The sequence below is a fragment of the Condylura cristata genome, unplaced genomic scaffold (assembly GCF_000260355.1).
Source record: "Condylura cristata isolate star-nosed mole 26May11 unplaced genomic scaffold, ConCri1.0 scaffold00019, whole genome shotgun sequence".
NCBI classification, from domain to species: Eukaryota; Metazoa; Chordata; class Mammalia; order Eulipotyphla; family Talpidae; genus Condylura; species Condylura cristata.
The window spans coordinates 6,073,549-6,094,054 of record NW_004567120.1 but is presented as its reverse complement, the minus strand read 5'-3'; the positions used below and the strand labels follow the sequence as shown (position 1 = coordinate 6,094,054).

The 20,506-nt window shown below is 34.3% G+C and overlaps 1 protein-coding gene across 1 annotated transcript in view; it reads left to right on the top strand.

The window, feature by feature from the left end:
* The window catches only part of CHM (choroideremia (Rab escort protein 1)), a 177,044-nt gene that overhangs the window by 63,049 nt on the left and 93,489 nt on the right, over positions 1-20,506 (top strand). Inside the window, exons 4-5 of the mRNA XM_004685626.2 lie at positions 2,836-2,960; positions 16,518-16,902. Of these exons, the coding sequence (XP_004685683.1) occupies positions 2,836-2,960; positions 16,518-16,902 (510 nt within the window). The remainder of the gene's footprint in view (positions 1-2,835; positions 2,961-16,517; positions 16,903-20,506) is intronic.

The following is a 20,506-nucleotide window of genomic DNA, read 5'->3' as shown; positions in this document are numbered from 1 at the left end:
TTAATTAAAAAATAAATAATATAATGTAGAGGCCACTTTTATATTGTGATAAAGCCAAAGTTCATGGACTGCTCTCCGGAAAACTGTCAACAAAGGCAAACAGAGAGCCTCCAGAGAAAAGAAAGTCACTACATGGCCTGAATGATTTATATCGAAATCAAAACCATCAAGTGAGGACTGTAAGATGGATCAATAGCTTAAAATGGTTTCAAATGAACAATCTGTGCCATTCTTCTACTCTAGTCTTGAAAGAAAAAAAAAGCAGAAAACACCCTTTACAGTCTTTTAATGAGACTGTTATTCCATTAATTATTTGAGGCAGTTTTTGTTTCACTGGAATTAATTAACATGAACCCTTCTTCTTGAAGCTCCAGCTGCATCTGATGTCACTGTGTTATGCCAGTGATGAATAAAAACCAAAGCACAACGGGCTACTTAAGGAATTAAATTGACAAAAGCAAAAATCATTCAAAGAAACAGTTCCAGTGCTTTGGCTGAGATCTACTTGTCTATTTATTGACCACATTTTGAATAAACTCAATCTATACAATTTGAGACTTCCAAAATCTTAAATGCCTTCCAACAGAAGCAATTTTCAAGCTGGAATCATGGATAGTGGCACTACTCCACCTATTTCACACATACATATTTAAGTAATTAATTTGCTCAGATTTACTAAATCCACTATAACCTGCAATAGCTATCTTAGAATATCATGAAAAATAACTATAAGCAAGTCAAGAAGAATAAGGATGTTTGAGACCTACCTGGTAATACAAGTAGTAACAGCACTATGAAGCAATCCACTGAAGCCACTGTAGCCTGAGTTCAATCCCAGGCCAGGGAGCTGACCAACACAGTGCAGCAAACCTGTCCTGTCTCACCACCTGCTCCCCTCAGCAGTGTGTTTCAGTGGATCTACCTGTTCTACTCCCCACTCTGTCTCTGGTGAAATTATCACCTCTTCTCTCTGCAACTCTGGCATACACCCCATTCTTGTATGCATAAATAAAATATTTTAAAAAAATGAATAAGGCATTGCTGGTGGGAATGCAAACTAGTACAACCACTATGGAAAACTGTTTGGAGGTTCCTCAAACTGCTAAACATGGAGCTTCCCTATCCCCCCGCACCTCTGGCCTGTACCCTAGTTCAGTTCTGTATGCATAAATAAATAAATCCTTTAAAAAAAGCAATTTTGGTACTGGTTTAGATTTATTAAAACAAGAATATTTTTGTAGGCATTTTAATATTTCTTTCAGTCTAGTACCTTGACTCTGTTACTATACTTTTCCCCTTCACTATCCATCCATGTTCACTGTTTTGTTTTTTTGAGTTTGGTATCTCCATGTGAACACATTCAAAGTTCCTTTACTTCACTTGTTCTACTTTATGTTGGGTTTGTGAATACTATTCTAATATTAGTTAGTATTATGATCTTTTTTTTTTGAAAAGATTGATTTATTTATGTGTACAGATCTGGGGTAAAGGCCAGAGGTGCAGTGATGGTGAGAGAATTCAGCAGTGACAGAGTGGGGAGCAGAACAGGCAGACTGACAAAGTACACTGCAGCAGGTGAAACAGAAGTCAGCAGCGCCATGTGGGTCAACTCCCTGGTCAGGGATTGAACTTATGCTGAGGTGGCTGCCGCTATCTTCCTGATGCTGAGCTTTAACCCATTGTGCCACCAGGGAGGGTCCAATAATAGGAACTTTTTGCCAGCATGTTTTTTCAGATTAAAATGTTGAATTCAGGGCAAAATGCCTTTTAAACATAATTACTTCCTCCTTTCATTATTTTTCCCTGTTTTTAAAAAATACATGCATCTCTTTTATTGAAGAAGCATTGGCTTACAACATTATGTATGTGTTAGAGATGCAGACTCTCCCCCTTCACGTGTTGTTACTACAGCATACCCACCACCAAAACACCCCAAATCTTCCGTAGTCCATTGAGTCGCCTGCTTACTTGGGTCTCTTCTCTCCCACTTCACTGCCCCTCTCCCTCTGGGAGCCTCACTGTTCTATAGGTTTGTTGTTGGCTTAACTTTATCTGGCCCTTTCCTTTCCTGTTTTCAAGTTCTCTGTATTGTACTAGCCACATACAAGTGACAACATCTGGTATTTGTCTTTCTCTTCTGACTTATTTCACCTAGAATAAGACCCTCCAGCTCCATTCATATGGTTGCAGATGGCAAGAGTTTATTACTTTGCAAACTGAGCACTATAAAATCTGTACGTTTAGAAACTTTCTGGAAATAATTAGATTGTAGTGATAGTTCATTAATATCTCTGAGTACATAAAATACATTTTTATAATATTTTCTCTGAGAAAGAGATATGTATCAAGTAGATTAAAACTATAAACAGATTAAAAATTGACCTTGACTTTTGAGAATGTATGTCTTGGTATCTTCAAAAGTCACCTGTATTTATATACTACTGTGCCATAGAAATTTCCCCATTAAAATGTGAGAAATTACTGAAAATTGTACTATTTTGGACCCTTCATGAGAGTTTATGTACCTTGTTATTCTTACTGTATTCCTGAGTTTAAGATATTCAGGGATTGATTATTATAATATCCTTAGTTATATTAGAATTAATACTATTCAAATATACTTTTATATGTATTCAAAATTTGACATTACTGATGACCAACCTTCAAAGACCTGAAAGTAAATATAGTGAAATAATTTTAGAGTCTGCTGTTTTGACAAGAAAACGTAAGTACCTCTTTATTAACAAATAGTATATACAACTGTTATGCGTGATACTCAGCTGATGGTTAAGTTTTCTCAGTTTAATTAAAGCTTCTCATCTGTATTTTGTTTAGGAAAACAGTGACAATGGGAATGAAAGCCTGACGTGGCAAGAGCAAATCCTTGAAAATGAAGAACCCATTGCTCTTAGCAGAAAGGATAGAACCATTCAACATGTGGAAGTGTTTTGTTATGCCAGGTATGAAAAGTAATTATTTAGGATAAACAGTAAGAATTTATATTCACTAATTGCTACATATCTAATTGAAATGCCAGTTTGCCGTCTTTAAAATGTGACTTTCAGTTTTCTCTGCTTAGATGAAAATAATAATAGCAGCAACATTGTATATTAATGCTTTATAATTTACCAAGCTCTTTTAGATAATTACCTTATTTGATCTGTAAATAATTTTGAACTAGGATAAAGCTGATAGTATTAGTTGTATTTTTTTGTAAAGAATCCCTAGTGGAGCACAAAGAAATTAATTTGCTGAAGACCCTATGGATTGATAAGTGTCAAGACTGTACCAAAACTGTATATTGGTACAGCCCAAGGTTAAAACCCAAAAGTTTTAAAATTGTTGTCCAGTGTTCTTCCAATGATACCATTCTTTTTAAATATTTAATGTAACAAATACAAAAATTATAATTTTGAATTAAAAAAATCAAATTTTATCTTCTGATCTCTGGTCAGATGTCTTATCCATTCATGGCACAAATGGCACAAGGGACCATGGTGATGGACTACAGGTGCTTTAGTAGTGGGAGACCTGTGGTGACCACATCTGAGGAAAGAAATCATATACAGCCAACCATTAACATGGATGCATGAAAAAGCAGCTTCATTAAAAAATAAAACAAAATTTTAAGTCTAATCTGTCATAAATAAAATTAAAACAATCCTAGCTTTCTTAGACTTTTAGATCTCCATGCTAGGATCCCACAGAAATATTACCATTTGAAATTCAAATTTACAAAACAAAACATTTTTTTTTAAAATGTTGTACACTAGAAGATGACTATTAAGCAGAAAAGATCTGAGAAATAAGAGCTGCGTATTTATATTACTGCCTCAGTCCCATATTTTAAGTGTACATGGAAAACTGCTTCAGAAGTAAGCTGCCTCAAAATTTTAAAGCACACAAAAGCTCTACTTAAAAAAAAAAATCAAATCCAGTGGGTATCACATTTGGATATATATTTTTGTGAATTAGAGTAGAACAGTGGGAGCTAAGAATTTTTAAGTGTCTCCTGAGAGAATTTATTTTTTGAAACAACTGAAATAGTTTATTTTTTTCAGATTACATGGTTGATAGGCTAAAAAGTAACAATCACTTAGCTTAGTGCAATCATTCAATTAGTTATGGATTCTTGAGGTTTAGAGTATCAGATTGTCAGGCTCTTTAATAGTAATCAAACTTTAAAATACACAGCACAAGAGATTTCTTTTGAATCTGCTCCACCATCTTTAATATCCTGGTGTCAGTTATGGTTAAGTATTGTGACCAGAACTCACAAGAAGTGGTTTATTGCCTTAATCTGTGTTAATCTTGCACTTACCTAGCATTTTTCTTTGAATAGTTAAATTTCTATGATTTTCTGCACAAAATAACTTTTGAAATGTTAAGATAAAAATTGTAATTTACATAATGGTAAATGTCATTCTTATATAACTGACATTGTATAAAGTCAGTGTCGAAAGATTTGTAACAGAATGTGATCTCAACTGAAAAATCATATACTTCAATGAAGCCAGGAATAAATATTTAGTAACATTCTGTGTGTCCATGAATATTACTTTATAATATAGTGACAGTCACACTGTGGTCCTTTGAGAAGTACTTTTTGATATTTCAAGAACTCTTATGTCTCTCTTCTTCATGACATTTGAGGTTTTTGGTTTCTAGTTACTGGCACATTATATTGCAGAGGAAACATCTCATATTCAATTTCTGACCTCTTCTGTTTCATTTTTGTAGCTTCTCAAAGTAAGAATGTAAAGATCAGTGGTTGAAAATTTGTTCCACAAAGAAGTGTGTCTCAGCTATATGGTCTTCTCATTTGACCTCCTAGGATTGTGGGGTAACAGGTGTACTGAGATAATATTCTATATGTGTTTATTTATTTACTTGGAAAAATCAGCTGTTATTTAAAGTCATAGTAAGCAAGAATACCACTGGAGATCATCTAGTGGAGTAATGTACAGAAAATCTACTTGTCCATAATAAGTGCTTATGAACATGAGTAAACAGGAATGATAAGAGCTTACTTAGCTCGAGCCAGACTGGCATCCTTAATCTTTTGCATCATCACCACAAAGTTAGAATTATGTGAAAGTGATAAGACCAGAAGAGCTATTATTACAGATTTATTTTACATGAAAGAATATCACCCAGGATCTACTGAATCAAATAAAAAGTTTGCTTAATACATATTTCTTATAATAATGTGGTTTCTTTCCCCCTACATAGTAGTTTAAAACAGTAAATAGGAAGGGGTATCTGTTAGAGGCAAATACACCAACATCCATAGTAAGACCAGGGTTGTAGTTCTGTCTTTATTGTTCAACTTCTATGAAATATTGGTCCCTGTTTTATGTTGTTGTTATTTTACATGTTACTTGATAAACTAACAGAAGAGAAGTAGATGGCATCTGCAAGTTGAGGGCAGGCTTTGGGCCATTCATAGTAGAGGTAAATGACTTGTACAATATGATCACTCAAGGATATCACTGTTATAACACTCTGTAACGATTGCTGATCATAATTATATCTTGATACTTTACAGCAAAAGGTAAATTGTTTCTATCATCTACTTGAAAAGGTAAGGGGATTTGAAATACAGTTTAGATAGAAGAATATTTAAAATGATTAGAATAAAAATTAAATCATTTTAAGAGATTAGCTTTGATTATCTAGAAAATTTTCTCATTTTCTCCCAGAGTAAGAAAGTAATGCTATCACTATGTAGTAGATCTTTGATTATCTTTTGGGAAATATCCTAAAATCTTTGTAAATATCCTTTTGTACATAATAAATAAGAAATATGATACAGGTTTCTGGCTTTTTCTTGTTGCTTTTTTTTTGGTATATGTGTTACTGATGTTCCTGTTACATTTTATGGATGGAGGATGGAGGATATGTATGTGTGTGTCTGTGTGTGTGCATTTACTTCTCTATAACTTTACATATGTGGGTTTATGTATCATCACAATCAACTTAGCGAGCAAATGGTTCTATCACCTTATCTTCTTCCTACATTCCTCTTCATCTCTAAATCCTGGCATCCCAATCTGTTTTCTAGTTCTGTAATTTTGGCATTATAAAATGTTGTATAAATGTGACTATATACTATGTAATCTTTTGTTATTAGCCTGTCTCATTCTGTATATTTACCTAGATATTCATTCAGTTGCATATTAATGATTTTTTTTCACTAGCCACTTTCAATAGTCTTTCTTAGTCTTGAGCTTTTGATGTAGATCTTAATACATTTAGATAACCAGGTATTCCTTTAACTTCATGGACTTGTACATTTAGTTCCTTCCCTTCCCCAAATTGCCAGAGCAGCAGTCCTAACCCAAAAAAAAAAAAAAAAAAAAAAGGACTAACAGTCAACAATGGTATCATATTCTCAAGCTATGAGCTATTCTACAAAGCTGTGGGAATCAAAATAATATGGTATTGGAATAAAATTAGACACAGAACAATGAAATAGATTTGAGTCCAAGAATAAACTCATGTTTATATAGGAAGTTAATCTTTGACAAAGGAACCAAGAGTATACATTGGAGAAAGGAAAGTCTTCAACAAATGGTACTGGGAAAACTGGACCACTGTCTCATACTATACACAAAAATTATATCCAAATGGACTAAGCACTTGGATGTAAGAACTAAACATAAAATACATGGAAGAAAACAGACAATACACTCCATGACATTGACTTCATGGATGTCTTTGGTGACTCTACTCCAGCAGTGAGAGAGAAAAAATAAAAGTAAGCAAATGGGACTACATCAAGCTAAAAATCTTCTGCAGACTGAAAGAATCTGAAATTAAAATGAAAAGACATCCTACTTAATAGAGGAAAATGTTTGCATATCATATATCTGACAAGGCGCTGTCCAAGGATGGCAAGAAGTCATACAAATCAATAACAACAAAAAAGTAAAAATATGTTCCAAAAAACTAAATAGAAACTTTTCCAAAGAAGAACTACAAATGACCAAGAGGTTCATGAATTAATGCTCATAATCACTTAATCTTCAAGAAGGTGTACATGAAAACCAAACCACAATGAGGTACCTTCTCACTTGTGATAATGGCCATATCAAACAGATCTGAAACAACAAATGCTGGTGAGCATGTATAGAAAATGGAACCCTTGTAAACCACTGGTGGGCATGGAGACTGATCAGCCCTTGTGGAAAATTGGTTTAGAGGTTTCTCAAAAAATAAAAATCTATCATAGAATCCAAGAGTTTCTCTCCGTAGTATCTACCCAAAGAATGCAAAAACACTTAATTTGAAGAGACCTGTTCCCTCGTAGGTTCATTGCAGCACAATTTGCTATAGCCACCCACATCATGGGAACAATATTAAGTGTTTAAGTAGATACAGATCTACACACACTCTGAAATAAAAAAAAAAAGATGAAGCTTTTCTAGTTGCAGCAACATAGAGAGAACTGGACAGATTTATGCCAAGCAAAGTCAGAATGTCAGAAGACAACTACCATATGGTTTCTCTCATAGGTATAATAAGAGAAAAAAAAAAACAAAGGAACAGACAAAACCAAACCAGTAACAAGCCCTAGAAAAGCGATTATAGAATTGAGGCTACCAGAAGGGGAATGGGAAGGGTAAGAAAAAAAATAGGGAGGGGACCTAATATACTACAGTCAGAGGACTATGGTTTCCTTTTTGTGGGTGTGATAACACACATTTGAAGAGGAGTGACCCTATACTTCTGAATTATATAAAATATTTTAGTGTTACCTCAATGAAATATGTATTTTGTGTGTGTGTATATTTAGACTAGTTTGTTTTATTATTGCTGAGTAGTAATCCATGTAATGGATGACCAGATAATTTGTTATTTAGAGATAATTGGCCAAAATCTGTGGTTTGATTCGTATATATGTTACTTTATATTTTTTTCAAAGAATAAGAAAATATATATCTCTTGGCCATAGCCATTATTACACCCAAGACCAATAGCCTCCTGAATTTTAAACCTTTGTTTACAAGATGTCTAAACAAGGATACTAGTAGATCAGAGCAAATCCATCACCACTGCTTGGAAAATAGCTCAAAGTACTTGATGGTTATTCACACCGTACTCTAATATAAACATTTTGTATTGTGCATTATTTTTTAATGTTTTTGACTTGTTTTTAAAATAACCTAAAAACTTTACTCATCCTTTAAATGTAGTTCATTGGCTATTGCAAAATTAGGCTGAATACTGAAATAGAAATGATAGTGATTAGTCTATTATCTGTGATAGATGTGTAAGTATCATTAACTCTAATGAACTATTCAGATTGATTTGTTATATGTAAGTTTTGTTATTCTGAATTCTGCTTAAAATATGTGTACTAATTTCTAGCTTGGATCAGAAATAACTTTTGCTATATGTAGAGTGTATTTTGTTAAAGAGAATTTTATAATTATGCAGTTGACTTACTGAAGGCAGGTGTAAAAGGACTAACATTTATTAGATATTATCTTTGTGGCAACTGCTGTTACTTGGAACTTTGTATGTTTTATTTCATTTAATTTGTGTTTTAGCCATCCTTGAGCTGTGGGTATATTTTACTAATGAATAAAATTCTGAAGCCCAGTGAAAACTTAGAGATAGCAGCTAGGATTTGAACCCACATCTCCCTAAGTCAAAAACTGCTATTTCCACCACATCATGTTGTATTCCAGGTAGCAGTTGAATACATGAATGCACATCAGGGAAGCCATGCCACCCTGTGAACAAAATATATCCTATGTGAATACTAGCATCTTAAAGAAGTGCATTTATGCTTTTAATTTACTAGAATACTATGTTGTATTATGAAGTAGTCACGTGTGTAATTAATTAAAGTGCCTGACTCCAGCTTAACAAAGATAAGGGATGAATCCCATACATATCCTTTCATTGTTTGGCATTAGTATATATGCTACAAAATGTTTTTGTAATTTATGTAGGAATCAAAGCAGCTACTATTTCTAGTTGTAAACATTCAAGCAGATTATGAAAAGGCACAATATGATATGAGTTTTCACTACTAATGAACTATGTAATTTCTACCACAATGAGTGCAAAGAAAATTTCCACTATCCTCCCAAATTTCCTTCTGCTACTTGTAGTTGATGTACCCCTGTTTTCCCCTTATTTGTTGAAAAGATTTTCTTTTTCCATTGAAATACCTTTGTATATTTGTCAGAAAACAATTGACCACCTTACTGTGGCTCTGTTTCTGGACTTAATTTGTGCCTATACTTTTGCTACCCTGCTACACTGTCTTGATTTCTTGACCTTTATATCTGATGATGTATGTCCTCCAGTTTTATTCTTGAAAAACATCTTTTGACTATTTCTTTTACTTTTCCAAATCATTTTAGAACCAGCTTAACTATATAAAAGATGCTGCTTGATTTTTATATACAAACTACTAAATTTTAAAGTCTGTGAACATAACACGTCTCTCAATTTATGTATTTATTCATTATTTCACTTTTCTTTATTATTAAGACTATGAATCTGGTCAAATAGGGGACAAGCTCTTTTTTTCTTCTCTGATCATCCCTTACACCCTCTTGCAGTTTGGTTCTCAGCGTGTCAGCTGGTTTATAATTATTTTGCTTTATCAGATCATTGCTTTGTTTCCATATATAATTGATATATGTGAAATTGTCCAATATTTGTCTTTACCTTTCTGGCTTTTTCACATTGGATAAGCATCTTGAGTTCCTTCAATTTTACTATAAATGGCATTGTTGCATCTTTCCTTATATTGACTATTATTCCATTATGAGTATATATCCTGTCTTTTTTATCCAATTCTTTATCAGTGGCTATTTAAGTTGTTTACATATTGTAGCTATTGCAAATAATGCTGCAGAGAAATTGAGGAGCATGCAATTATTTGAGTTGATGACTTACTGTTCTTCAGATATTCCCAGCATCTTAATTTCATCAGTGATCTGGGAGAGCTGCTCTGTGTTTCTCTCAGCTTTTTATCTAGATTTACAAAATATTGCCACAATTTTAAACAGGTCTTAACACAACTAAAGTCTCTAAACATGGGGGAAAGAGGGAGCATTTTTCCTAATTTATATATACTTCTTTAAACTAGAGAACTTTACCAAGAGCTACTGGCAGGCTTTCCCTTATCTCACTAGCTAACTCCTGAATCAATCACTAGTAGAGGACTATAAAATCACTATCATTGGTTTTGATCAGTCATATTCCTTCCCCTAGTTCTAGGTACTTTATACCTGATGTTAGAACAAAATTGAAGCAGCTCTTAGTGGCAGGGAAGAAGATGAAAATGGTTGGTGAGCAGACTCTATGACAAAACAGTATTTACTGTAACTGAAATTTTGTTCTTAGAGAAATGTGATAGGAAGTTGATATTCCAGATATATTCCACAGTGTGTTAATATTTTCAGTGGGTACCAACAGGGAAATAGATCTACAAATATATACTGCAGCAATTAAAACAAAATTTTATATTATTTAACAACTTTTATTGGATAGTCTGATTTTGTAACTCTTATAGATAGCTATTAAACATTCATTCAGCAATAAACAGCTGTGTGACACTATAACATGTATGTGTGAATCAGAAGTGAGTGCCCTTAGAACAAATTGCATGCATACATCAAAATAAAATAATACAATTTCTGTTACAAACTTTATTTGGGAAAAAAAGATGCAAGTGACTAAAAAATAGTGACTTAGTGATTTGTTTAGTGTGCTAAACAAATTAACCAGTTGATTGGCAATATTTTTTTCATTTGATTCATCTAAAAGGGTCACTGTTGCAAGAAGTAAGATACTTTGAGCTATTCCTTTTTCTGTCTTGACTCTTTTAAAAAATTTTTAATTAATTTATTTTTCTTACAATGTTTGCTTTCTCCTCCCAGGTGTAGTTCCCACAGAATTTCCACCACCAATTTACCATAGTCTCTTGTACTGTTCCCACCTTCATTTTGATCCGTCTCCCTCCACCTCCCCTGCAGAATGTCTCTGATTTATAGTTGTCTGTTTATTTTTATTTTGTTGTGTGTTTTTTTTTTGGTTACTATTACTTTTCCTTGAACCCCTATATTCCTCCTACAAGTGAAATTATCCAGTATTTTTCTTTTTTTCCTTCTGACTTATTTCAATCAGCACAATCTCTTCAAATACCATCCATGTTGCTGTGAATGTCATTAGTTTATCTTTTTTGGTTCCTTTTTACCACCATTAATTGATAAACAATACCAAATACTATCAGAATAGCACTTCCCAGGTACATTTAGAGATTTTGGCAGCTATACAATACAGCTACATGATGCAGCTACACAATGTAGTTGGGGGAAATTATCTCAAAAATATTGTTACACTGTGTTAAAAATGGCCTTTAAAATTCAGACTAGCCATGCCAATGATGTTGGGTTTCATTTGTGAAATATATTTTAATATTAAAAATTTATAGATCTAATGATGCAATTTTGTTTGTTTATGTTAAAATTACCAGAATTTTAGAAAAGATTTCTTTCAGATCATACAATCTAGCCACATTCTTTTACAATGTTCAAATGTTTTTATACTTTTCAAATACCTCAGAATTAATAAAATTGAGTTAATATTTGATTCTGTCTCTCTTCAAATGGTTGAATTATCTTATTTAAGAATTCTTTTTTTTTTTTAGCCAGATATAAAATTTTAAATTTGAGGGAAAATAAGTCCTTTCTGAGTAATAAGATTTTACTTACTGAGTTTTCTGGTGTCTTTTAAAGTTCTGATCAGGTATTGAATTGAACCGTGGCACCTTGTATCTGTGGGAATGGTCTATGTCAAAAAGATTAGAAACACCAAGTATTGGTTAGGATGTGGAGTAAAAGAAACACTTGTATGGAGTTGGTGTCAATGTAGACTAGTTCAGCCCCCATGGAAAAGAGTATGGAGGTTTTTCACAATGTTAAAAATAGATCTACCATACCAGCCAGCAATTGTGCTCCTAAGTATCTACATGAATAATACAAATTTGAAGGAATCTGTGCAATCCTGTAATCATTCTGGCACTGTTTACAATCTAAATTATTGAAAAAGCCTGTGTGCCCAAGGACATGAGAGTGAGTTAAGGAGGTGTGTGTATGTGTGTATGTGTGTATGAGTAACACAATCAGACATTACTCAGATGTAAAAAGAAGAGGAACTCTTGCCATTTGCAACAACGTGGATGGAACTAGAGGGAACTAGCCTAAGCAAAATAAGTCAGAAGGACACAGACACGGAGGACAGAGAATTGGAGAATAGAGACATGGAGAATAGAAAAAAAAAAAAAAAAACAAAGGGCCAGATAAAGCCAAGCCAATAACAAATCCTAGAAATTGTACTGTATAAATGAGGCTACCAGAGGTGGAGGTGAAAGAACAAAGTGGAGAAGGGAGCACAGCTGTCTGTGGTGGAGGACTATGGCCATCATGGTTGTGGGTATGCTGGTATAACAAAACCTCAAGGGTATGATTCTGTACCTCTAAATTAAATATAGGGTTGTAAAGCAGTGTTGCTTCAATTAAAAAAGTGAACCTTGGCACTGTTCCAAAAATACTAGTTATTGTTAATGGAAAGTAAGAACCCTTATGTTTTTATTGCTTGTATTTTCTGTAGTGCTAGGAATATTATCAAATTGTGATGTTGAGAGCAGTAATACTTAATAGCTTATGGATATAGAACAAATTCACGGGATAATTTTTTCTTACATTACAGCCGTAATTAAGTATTTTGACTCATCCTGCAGATTGTCAGGCACTGGTTAATGCATCTTATTTACTTTCTAAGATTGTAATAGTCACTAATTGCATCAATTGCTGTGCTCATTTTCCAGTGTCATCATCATAGTCTGTAATAATAGAAGTTACCATATTCCTTGTTATCAGTAAAGTACAATTAATTATACTGTCATTTCTTAGCTTACTCTTTAGGCAAAAAGCTTCCACTGAAAACTCACTTAAGTTCCTTATGAAACACATTTTGGTTATTTGTTTTCAAAAGAGTAGTGTGAAAAAAGACTAAACAATTCTGTAGAAAATTGCAAATTGCATCTCCTATTACTTATTGCTCTTTATTTTTAATGTTGCTATGGCAGCGGTGCTACTGTTTATTTATACCACCAAGGGTGATCTCAGAAAACCTAGGTATGTGTGTTTTGAATTGCCTTTTGGCCAGTGGGAAGTTTCACAATATCCTGTTTTGAGAGCCCTGAAATAAAATAAAATGTGTGAAATAAAAGCACACATTTATGGGCAATTAATCTATGACAAAGAAGTGGACAAGGAAATGATCAAGGCAAACCTCTTCAATAAATGGTGCTGGGAAAACTGGACTGTCACATGCAAAAGGATGAAACTAAACCATTATCTCACATCCAACAAGAAAATCAACTCAAAACAGAAAAAAGACATGGATGTAAGTCCTGAAACCATAAAAATTCATGGAAGAAAACATAGGCAAAACACTCCATAAAATAAACTTTTAAGAAATATTTGTGGACTCAGGAGGCAAGGAAAACAAAGAATATAAACAACAAATTATATCAGAAAAGCTTCTGTAGAGTGAAAGATACAGTAACCAAAATGATGACATTCCCTACTGAATGGGAGAAAATATTTGCACAGCCTACGTCTGACAAGGAACTGTTATTGAAGTTCTACAAAGAGCTTATGCAACCAAATAAACAACCTAATCCAAAAATAGGCAGGGGCCTTCCTGGTGGCACAGGGGCTAAAGACAGGGCTATAAAGCCATCACTAGCCACTTGCAGCAAACCGACCCACCAAGGAGATAACCTACATGGCGCGGCAGACCTCTTCTGTCTCGCTCACTGCTCCCCTCAGCAGTGTATTTTAGTCCATCTGCCTGTTCTGATCCATATCTGTGGTGAATCCTCTCACTCCCCACACTTTTGGCTTGTATCTTGTATGCATAAATAGATAAATCTTGAAAATTAAAAAAAAAATTAGGCAGAAGAGCTACACAGTCAGTTCTCCAAAGAAGACATACAGATGGCCAACAAGAACATAAATCTCTTCATCACTTACCAGGTAAATGCAAGTCAAAACCACAATGAGATACCACCTCATACCTGTAAGAATGAGCCACTATCAAAAAACTCCGGAAATGCGCTCGCAAGGGAATAGAGGAAAAAGAAATGCTCTTATACTGCTAGTGGGATTGTAGACTAGTCCAGCCCCCATGGAAAGCATTGTTGAGGTTCCTCAGAAGACTAAAAATGGATCTGCCATATGATCCACCAATTTCACTTCCAGGTATCTATCCAGAGAACACAAAAACAGTAATTTGAAAGGAAACACATGCTCCCATGTTTGTATCAGCATTGTTTATAGTAGCCATAATGTGAAAAAGCCTACATGTCTCAACAGAGATGAATGAATCAAGAAGGTGTATATACACAATGGATTACTACTCAGCTATTTGTAGCAACATAGATGGACCTGGAAAGTATTGTCTTAAGTGAAACAAACCATAAAGAGAAAGATAAACACCAGATGATTTCTCTTAATATGTGAAATGTGTAGAAACTAAACAAATGGATAAGCAAGGCAAACTTTAAAACCTGTCCTTGAAAGCTGACCATAGGTCTGAAATATTTAAGAGGGCATAAGGGGAGGAACACAGAGTGGCAGGGGGAGGGTGGGGAAGTACCACACAATGGTGGAGGATTATGGGGGCTTTGGTGGTGGGAGAACTTGATGAACACAGCTGAGGAAAGAAATCCTATAGAGTAGGAAAAATAAAATGAACGAGCATGTAAAATGACATTTCAGTAAAAATATATATGACGTTTTATTTTTGGTTACTATATTTACTTTTTTAGAGCTATAAAGTACTTTTTACATCTAAGCTCACTTGTCTTACAAGAGCCTCAAAAGGCAGGCAGATGGAGTAATCTCCATTTTATAGATGGAAAATCTGAGAGATTAAGTGACTTGACTGATACTTAATAATCTATCCAGCACTAGAAGTTTGCCTCTTTATGTTCCTATAAAGCATTTTTGTATTATTAGCAATACCAATACTTTTTATTGTACTTTATTAAAATTACTAGATTATATTAATAAATATGAGGTCTTTTTTCTTGATACTTAAAATAAGTTATTCTTTCATTGTACCCTTTAAAATAATGTTTAGTTTGTTAATAAGGCACTTATTTTTAGGGCTCCCAGACTTCTGAATTTATAATTAGTTTTTAATGGCCTAATTTTTTATGTTTTATGTAATAAGTTTGTTTCACATTAAAAGATCCATGTCTTTCCATGTAACATTTGTCAAGCATTATCAGAAACCATTTCTACAGAGCATTGTATTAGGTGTTGTGAGCGGCATACAGATGAGATGTTAGGATCTTCCTTCAGGGGAATTAAAATTTATTCCCGACAATGTCATATGTATTGGGCAACCAAAGGAGTGTTGAAAAGGAATTAAAAAATAAATGCATAGTAAATTATGTGTGTGTTAATATTTGGAAGTAAGAGAGCTAAGTTCAGAAGATAATGAAGAGTTATCTCCCTGGTTTAGAGACAGGGAGATTTTATGAGGGAGGGTTTACATTTGATAATAAGGAAGACCTACTATTATTTCTTGAGCAATTAACTAGTAATTAAAAAGCAGTTGATTAGGAATAAGACCTATCATGTACAAGGCACTTTTTATTTATTATTGAACAGTATTGGTTAAGGGGACATCTCAATGAAAATTTAGGTTCTGGGAAAATGAAAACATCATGGAGAAAAACATGATGCAAGCAACCATTTTATTAATCAAGATTATGATGGATTGAGAACAGCAACTCTAGTAGAAACTTTGGAAGCTGGAAGTAAGATGTCCAGTAGACTCCAATACTAAGATAAAAATACAGCAGGAAAAACTGGAGAAAACAGCTGTTAGATACCAAGTTGTGATAAAGCAATTGACACTGTCATGGCAGCTTTTTTTCTAGCGACTATACCATTAATTAGCATTACTTTTAATAACAACCACTGTTTAGCATTTATCATGTGTCAGGCACTGTGCTGGGTTCTTTTCAGGTAATACCTCGTTTAATCTTCAAAACAACATTGTAAGTAGGCAATATTACACCTGTTTATTAATGTGTAATTTATGTCTCAGAGAGGGTAAATAACATCATCTAAGTTCATAGAGCTATCTTGTCTCACTCTGTTGAATTACTTGTAAAATGCAGTTCCACTGTCTGCCTTAAATTCTCAAAAATGTACATGTGGCATACCTGTTAACCCCTGAAGTCTTTCTGTGTGTTTTTCAATTCTAAATTATGTTTCATATTGTGTTGAAAGTATAACAGATGAATTTTTAATGTGTGAATCACACTAAGGCACAACATAGACTAAACTTGATAGAATAAAGGAGGTAAAAGAAGTAAAAATTGCCATGAAAAGTTAAACCTATATAAAAATGTAGTTGGGTACAATGATCAAGAGCATGTGTTATTTTTTTAAATTTCTCATTAGTCAGGATTTGCATGAAGATGTTGAAGAAGCTGGTGCACTGCAGAAAAATCATTCTTCTGTGACATCTGCAAACTCTTCAGAAGCTGCAGATTCTGCTTGCCTGCCTACAGAAGATGAGTCCATAAGCCCTACAAATTGTGAAAATCCCATAGAACAGACTCCAAGCAGTAATCCAGAGAGTGCCCTAGCGGTAAATGATGTTGAAATGACAAAGGAGAAAGAAAACCATTGTGATGACAAAACTTGTGTGCAGTCAACTTCAGAAGAGGAAGCAAGTGAAAATGTATCTACAGCAGAAGATACCACCAAACAACCAAAGAAAAATATTACTTACTCACAAATTATTAAGGAAGGCAGGAGATTTAATATCGATTTGGTATCAAAAGTAAGTACAATTTTAGCCATCTTAACATGCAACACCACGACTTTTTAATTGAAAATTGCATCTAGGCCCATAAACCCAGTTTTCATAATCTTACTTTCTGAAGTGTAGATCATTTGTTTTATAAGGAGATAGTAGTCATTACTTTATAATTTAGTTAAAATGTTCTTTAAATATAAGTTAAAAAACCATTGAAATGGGGTCCTCCTTGGTGGTGCATCAGGTTAAAGTACAACACTGTGAAGCTATCGCAGCCACTGCAGCCCCACTGGCAGACCAGGGGCTGGCCACACATGACTGGCAGACCTCTCTACTGACCCGCCCACTGCTCCCCTCAGCAGTATACTTCAGTCAGACTACCTGTTGCTCCTTACTCTGTCTCTGGTATATCCTCTCACATCCCACGCCTCTAACCCCCGCACTTCTGGTCTGCATCACAGTTCTGTATGTATAAAATAAATCTGTTTAAAAATCATTAAAATGGTCAGTACTATATTACAAGGGTAATTTTATACTGGAGCACATAGTCCACCCTAATTTTCTCCTTCTGTGTAGAAACAATGAATTTGAAAAAAAGTCTAACAAACCTGATTACACGTCCCTTTTATTTATAGTCTCTGTACCAAATGGATGTTTTTAAGACCTTCTTCTGTATGATGAACATTTTAAATAAACAAGTGCTTTTTTGAAAATTACCTTTTCTAGATTAAGGGCTTCAGAGGATAAATTAGTTGTGGATGACGGTGGAGAGGCCAGGAAGAATGTTGTTGTCTTTAATTATGTTTCCACTCTTAAACTCTAATTTTAGATCAATGTGATTTTGTAGAAAATCTCTGAGTCTTAGGGGTATATAATGTTGCACTAATTACAGGAAACAAGGTTAATTTAGTGCAAAAAGAAAACCAGTAAATAAAGGATAATGACCTTAAAAGGTTACAATATAGGACTAGGTGAAAGTAAAGAAAAAACAGACCAGACCAAGTTTCCTTAAATTGAGGGAAATGTATGGGAAACTGAAAAGAGGTAAAAGAGGATAGTGAATAGCACCGTCCTTTCCTCACATGTGTGCTTTACAATTTAATGTGCTTTCTTGAAATTCCAATGTGGACCAGAGTGCAGTAATGCACACTACTCACATTTTGCTGATACAGTCCCATATTTCACACTTCTCTCTTTGAACTCGATGTCTAAAATTAAGAACATCTTTTTAGTATTCATTGTTCCATTATTTCACATAGCTCTCTGTTCTGATATGTGTTGGGTTCGCTATTTCTACACAATCTTTTCTACCTTAGAGACCTACTTTGGTCTTGCTTGAAATCTAGCATTCATTCTTTGTTAATTAGGCTTTTGATTTCTGGATGGCAGTTTAATCATAGCCCACCAAATCTTCCTGTTTATCATGAAAAAAAAATTGAAACAATCAAGTAACAAACAAATTTCAGGATTTGTTCTGAAATTCCATTTCAAGTTATTTGGAATGCCTAATATAAGGGGATAATGGTCTAAAAGATGATCAAGTATCGAGGTTAGAACAAAGTCTGTAACACTGATGGTAACTGAAATATAGTATAAATCTTATAAAAGAAAATGGTAGAAGATGCTGATGTTTCAGTTGGAATTCGTGTAGGAAACTAGTCACTGTAAGAAAATAAACATTGCAGCTGGCATGGATACATTTTAGTTAGATGTTGAGACATTTGAAGAGACTGAAGGAGATTTTTGGGCATTTTCATGAGTTTAAATAGTAATAATTATTTTTTTCCACATAAGTTGGAAACAAAAGAGTCTAGAGGAGTCAAAGTTATACCTTGCCCTGCATAATTTTCATATGTTCATACATTTGAGAAATAAATTGCTACCTAATGTGGGCTCCTTGCCAGATTGCTCAGAGTCCAATAATCGTGCCACCAGCTTTTGAGAAAAGATATAGTTTAATGCAAGGTCATTGGACAGGCGACTATAGACCAGACTCTCAAATCAATCTCCCTAATGTTGATACTTTGGGCTGTATTTGAGGAACAAAGAAAATACTTTAAAAATGCAAATTGGTAGAGTCAGACTGATTGTTTTCTGCTGAATGGTGCTGTAAATCGTATTTGGGTCTAGAACTGCAACAGAAACGAGCACCTTTCACTTCTGAATCTTGTTCATTTAACCATGAGGTGCCATCTTACTTCATTTTTTCTGTGGCATTTTGCATTTTGAGGGTTCAGCTTGAGTGCAGTGAATGCTTTTGCACTTACTGCACTCTCAAACACAACTGGTTAACTTATGTAATAATGTCTTTCCCTCATTTGAAGTGGATATGGATGTATTTGTCCCATTGTTTCACTCTCACAAGACCTCTACTGTTCTTGCGAAATTGGCAGAAGTAGGAAAGGACACCACCATGATTTCAGTAGTAACTCACTAAACTTTCCTTACAAAAACATGACTAGTTAACATAACTATAGCCTGCGATGGGCTGATCATTTTTAAATCTTAATCATTTAATGAACATTTTCATAATTCTTACTCTATGAAAAACATTGTGTATTTCATATTATTAGATCAATCAGTCACTGCTTGGACATATCATATGCTAATTATATATAGTTGTTGCCTCTATAAGTTTAAAATGATTAATAAATGTTTATCTCAAGCCTTTTTAATTTTATTTATTTTTATATAGAAGAACTGGGACATGGCTAGAGGTACAGGGGTTGATAGGATTCACCAGTGACAGAGTGGGGAGCAGAATAGATGGATTTACTGAAATACATTGCTGAGGGGTTCCATGGGCAAGACAATGAAATTCTGCTGTTCTGTATGTGGGTCAGCTCCCTGGCCGGGGATTGAATTCAGGTTGTACTGGTAATAGGCTGAGACTTAACCCCTAGGCCACCAACGAGGCCCAAAGCCCTCTTTTTTAATGCCATGATAAATTAACTGTAGAGAGAAGAAAAATTTCTTACTCAAACTATAGCTATCTAACTATAGATATCTGTACACATTTCCAACAATCAGTACATGTGAACCGTACAGATTTATACCCGTTCATGATTTACCAAATAAAGATGACCAACAAAGTAGATAAAATAGATTGTGGTTTGTAGAAAAGACTTTTACCCAATAAATTATATTTACAACCTGACTCCACTTTATAAAAACAAGTTTACTTAGTCTTAGAAAACTATAAGCTAGCAATGTACAGAGAGTTGATTAGTGCTGACACCATGGTTGTCATCTTTTAATGTTGCGGTTTAAATCCTGTTGCCATGACAGATTCTGGTCACTTGCTACTTTCAAGGCCAAAACCATATGGAAGGTCTCGTCATTTCCCCTGGTCATGCTTACTGTATTTAAGTGCTAGGTAAAAGTCTTGTTGTATTTTCCAGTACTACCATGTTTACAATGTTTTTTTTTCCTTTTTTTAAAGATTTATTTATTTGTGCATACAGAACTGGGGTACAGGCCAGAGGTGCAGGGGTGGAGAGAGGATTCACCAGAGACAGAGTGGAGAGCAGAACAGTCAGATCATCGATGCATACTGCTGAGGGGAGCAGTGGGCGTGTCAGGAGAGGTCTGCTGTGCCATGTGGTTCATCTCTGGGGCAGGCGAGGAT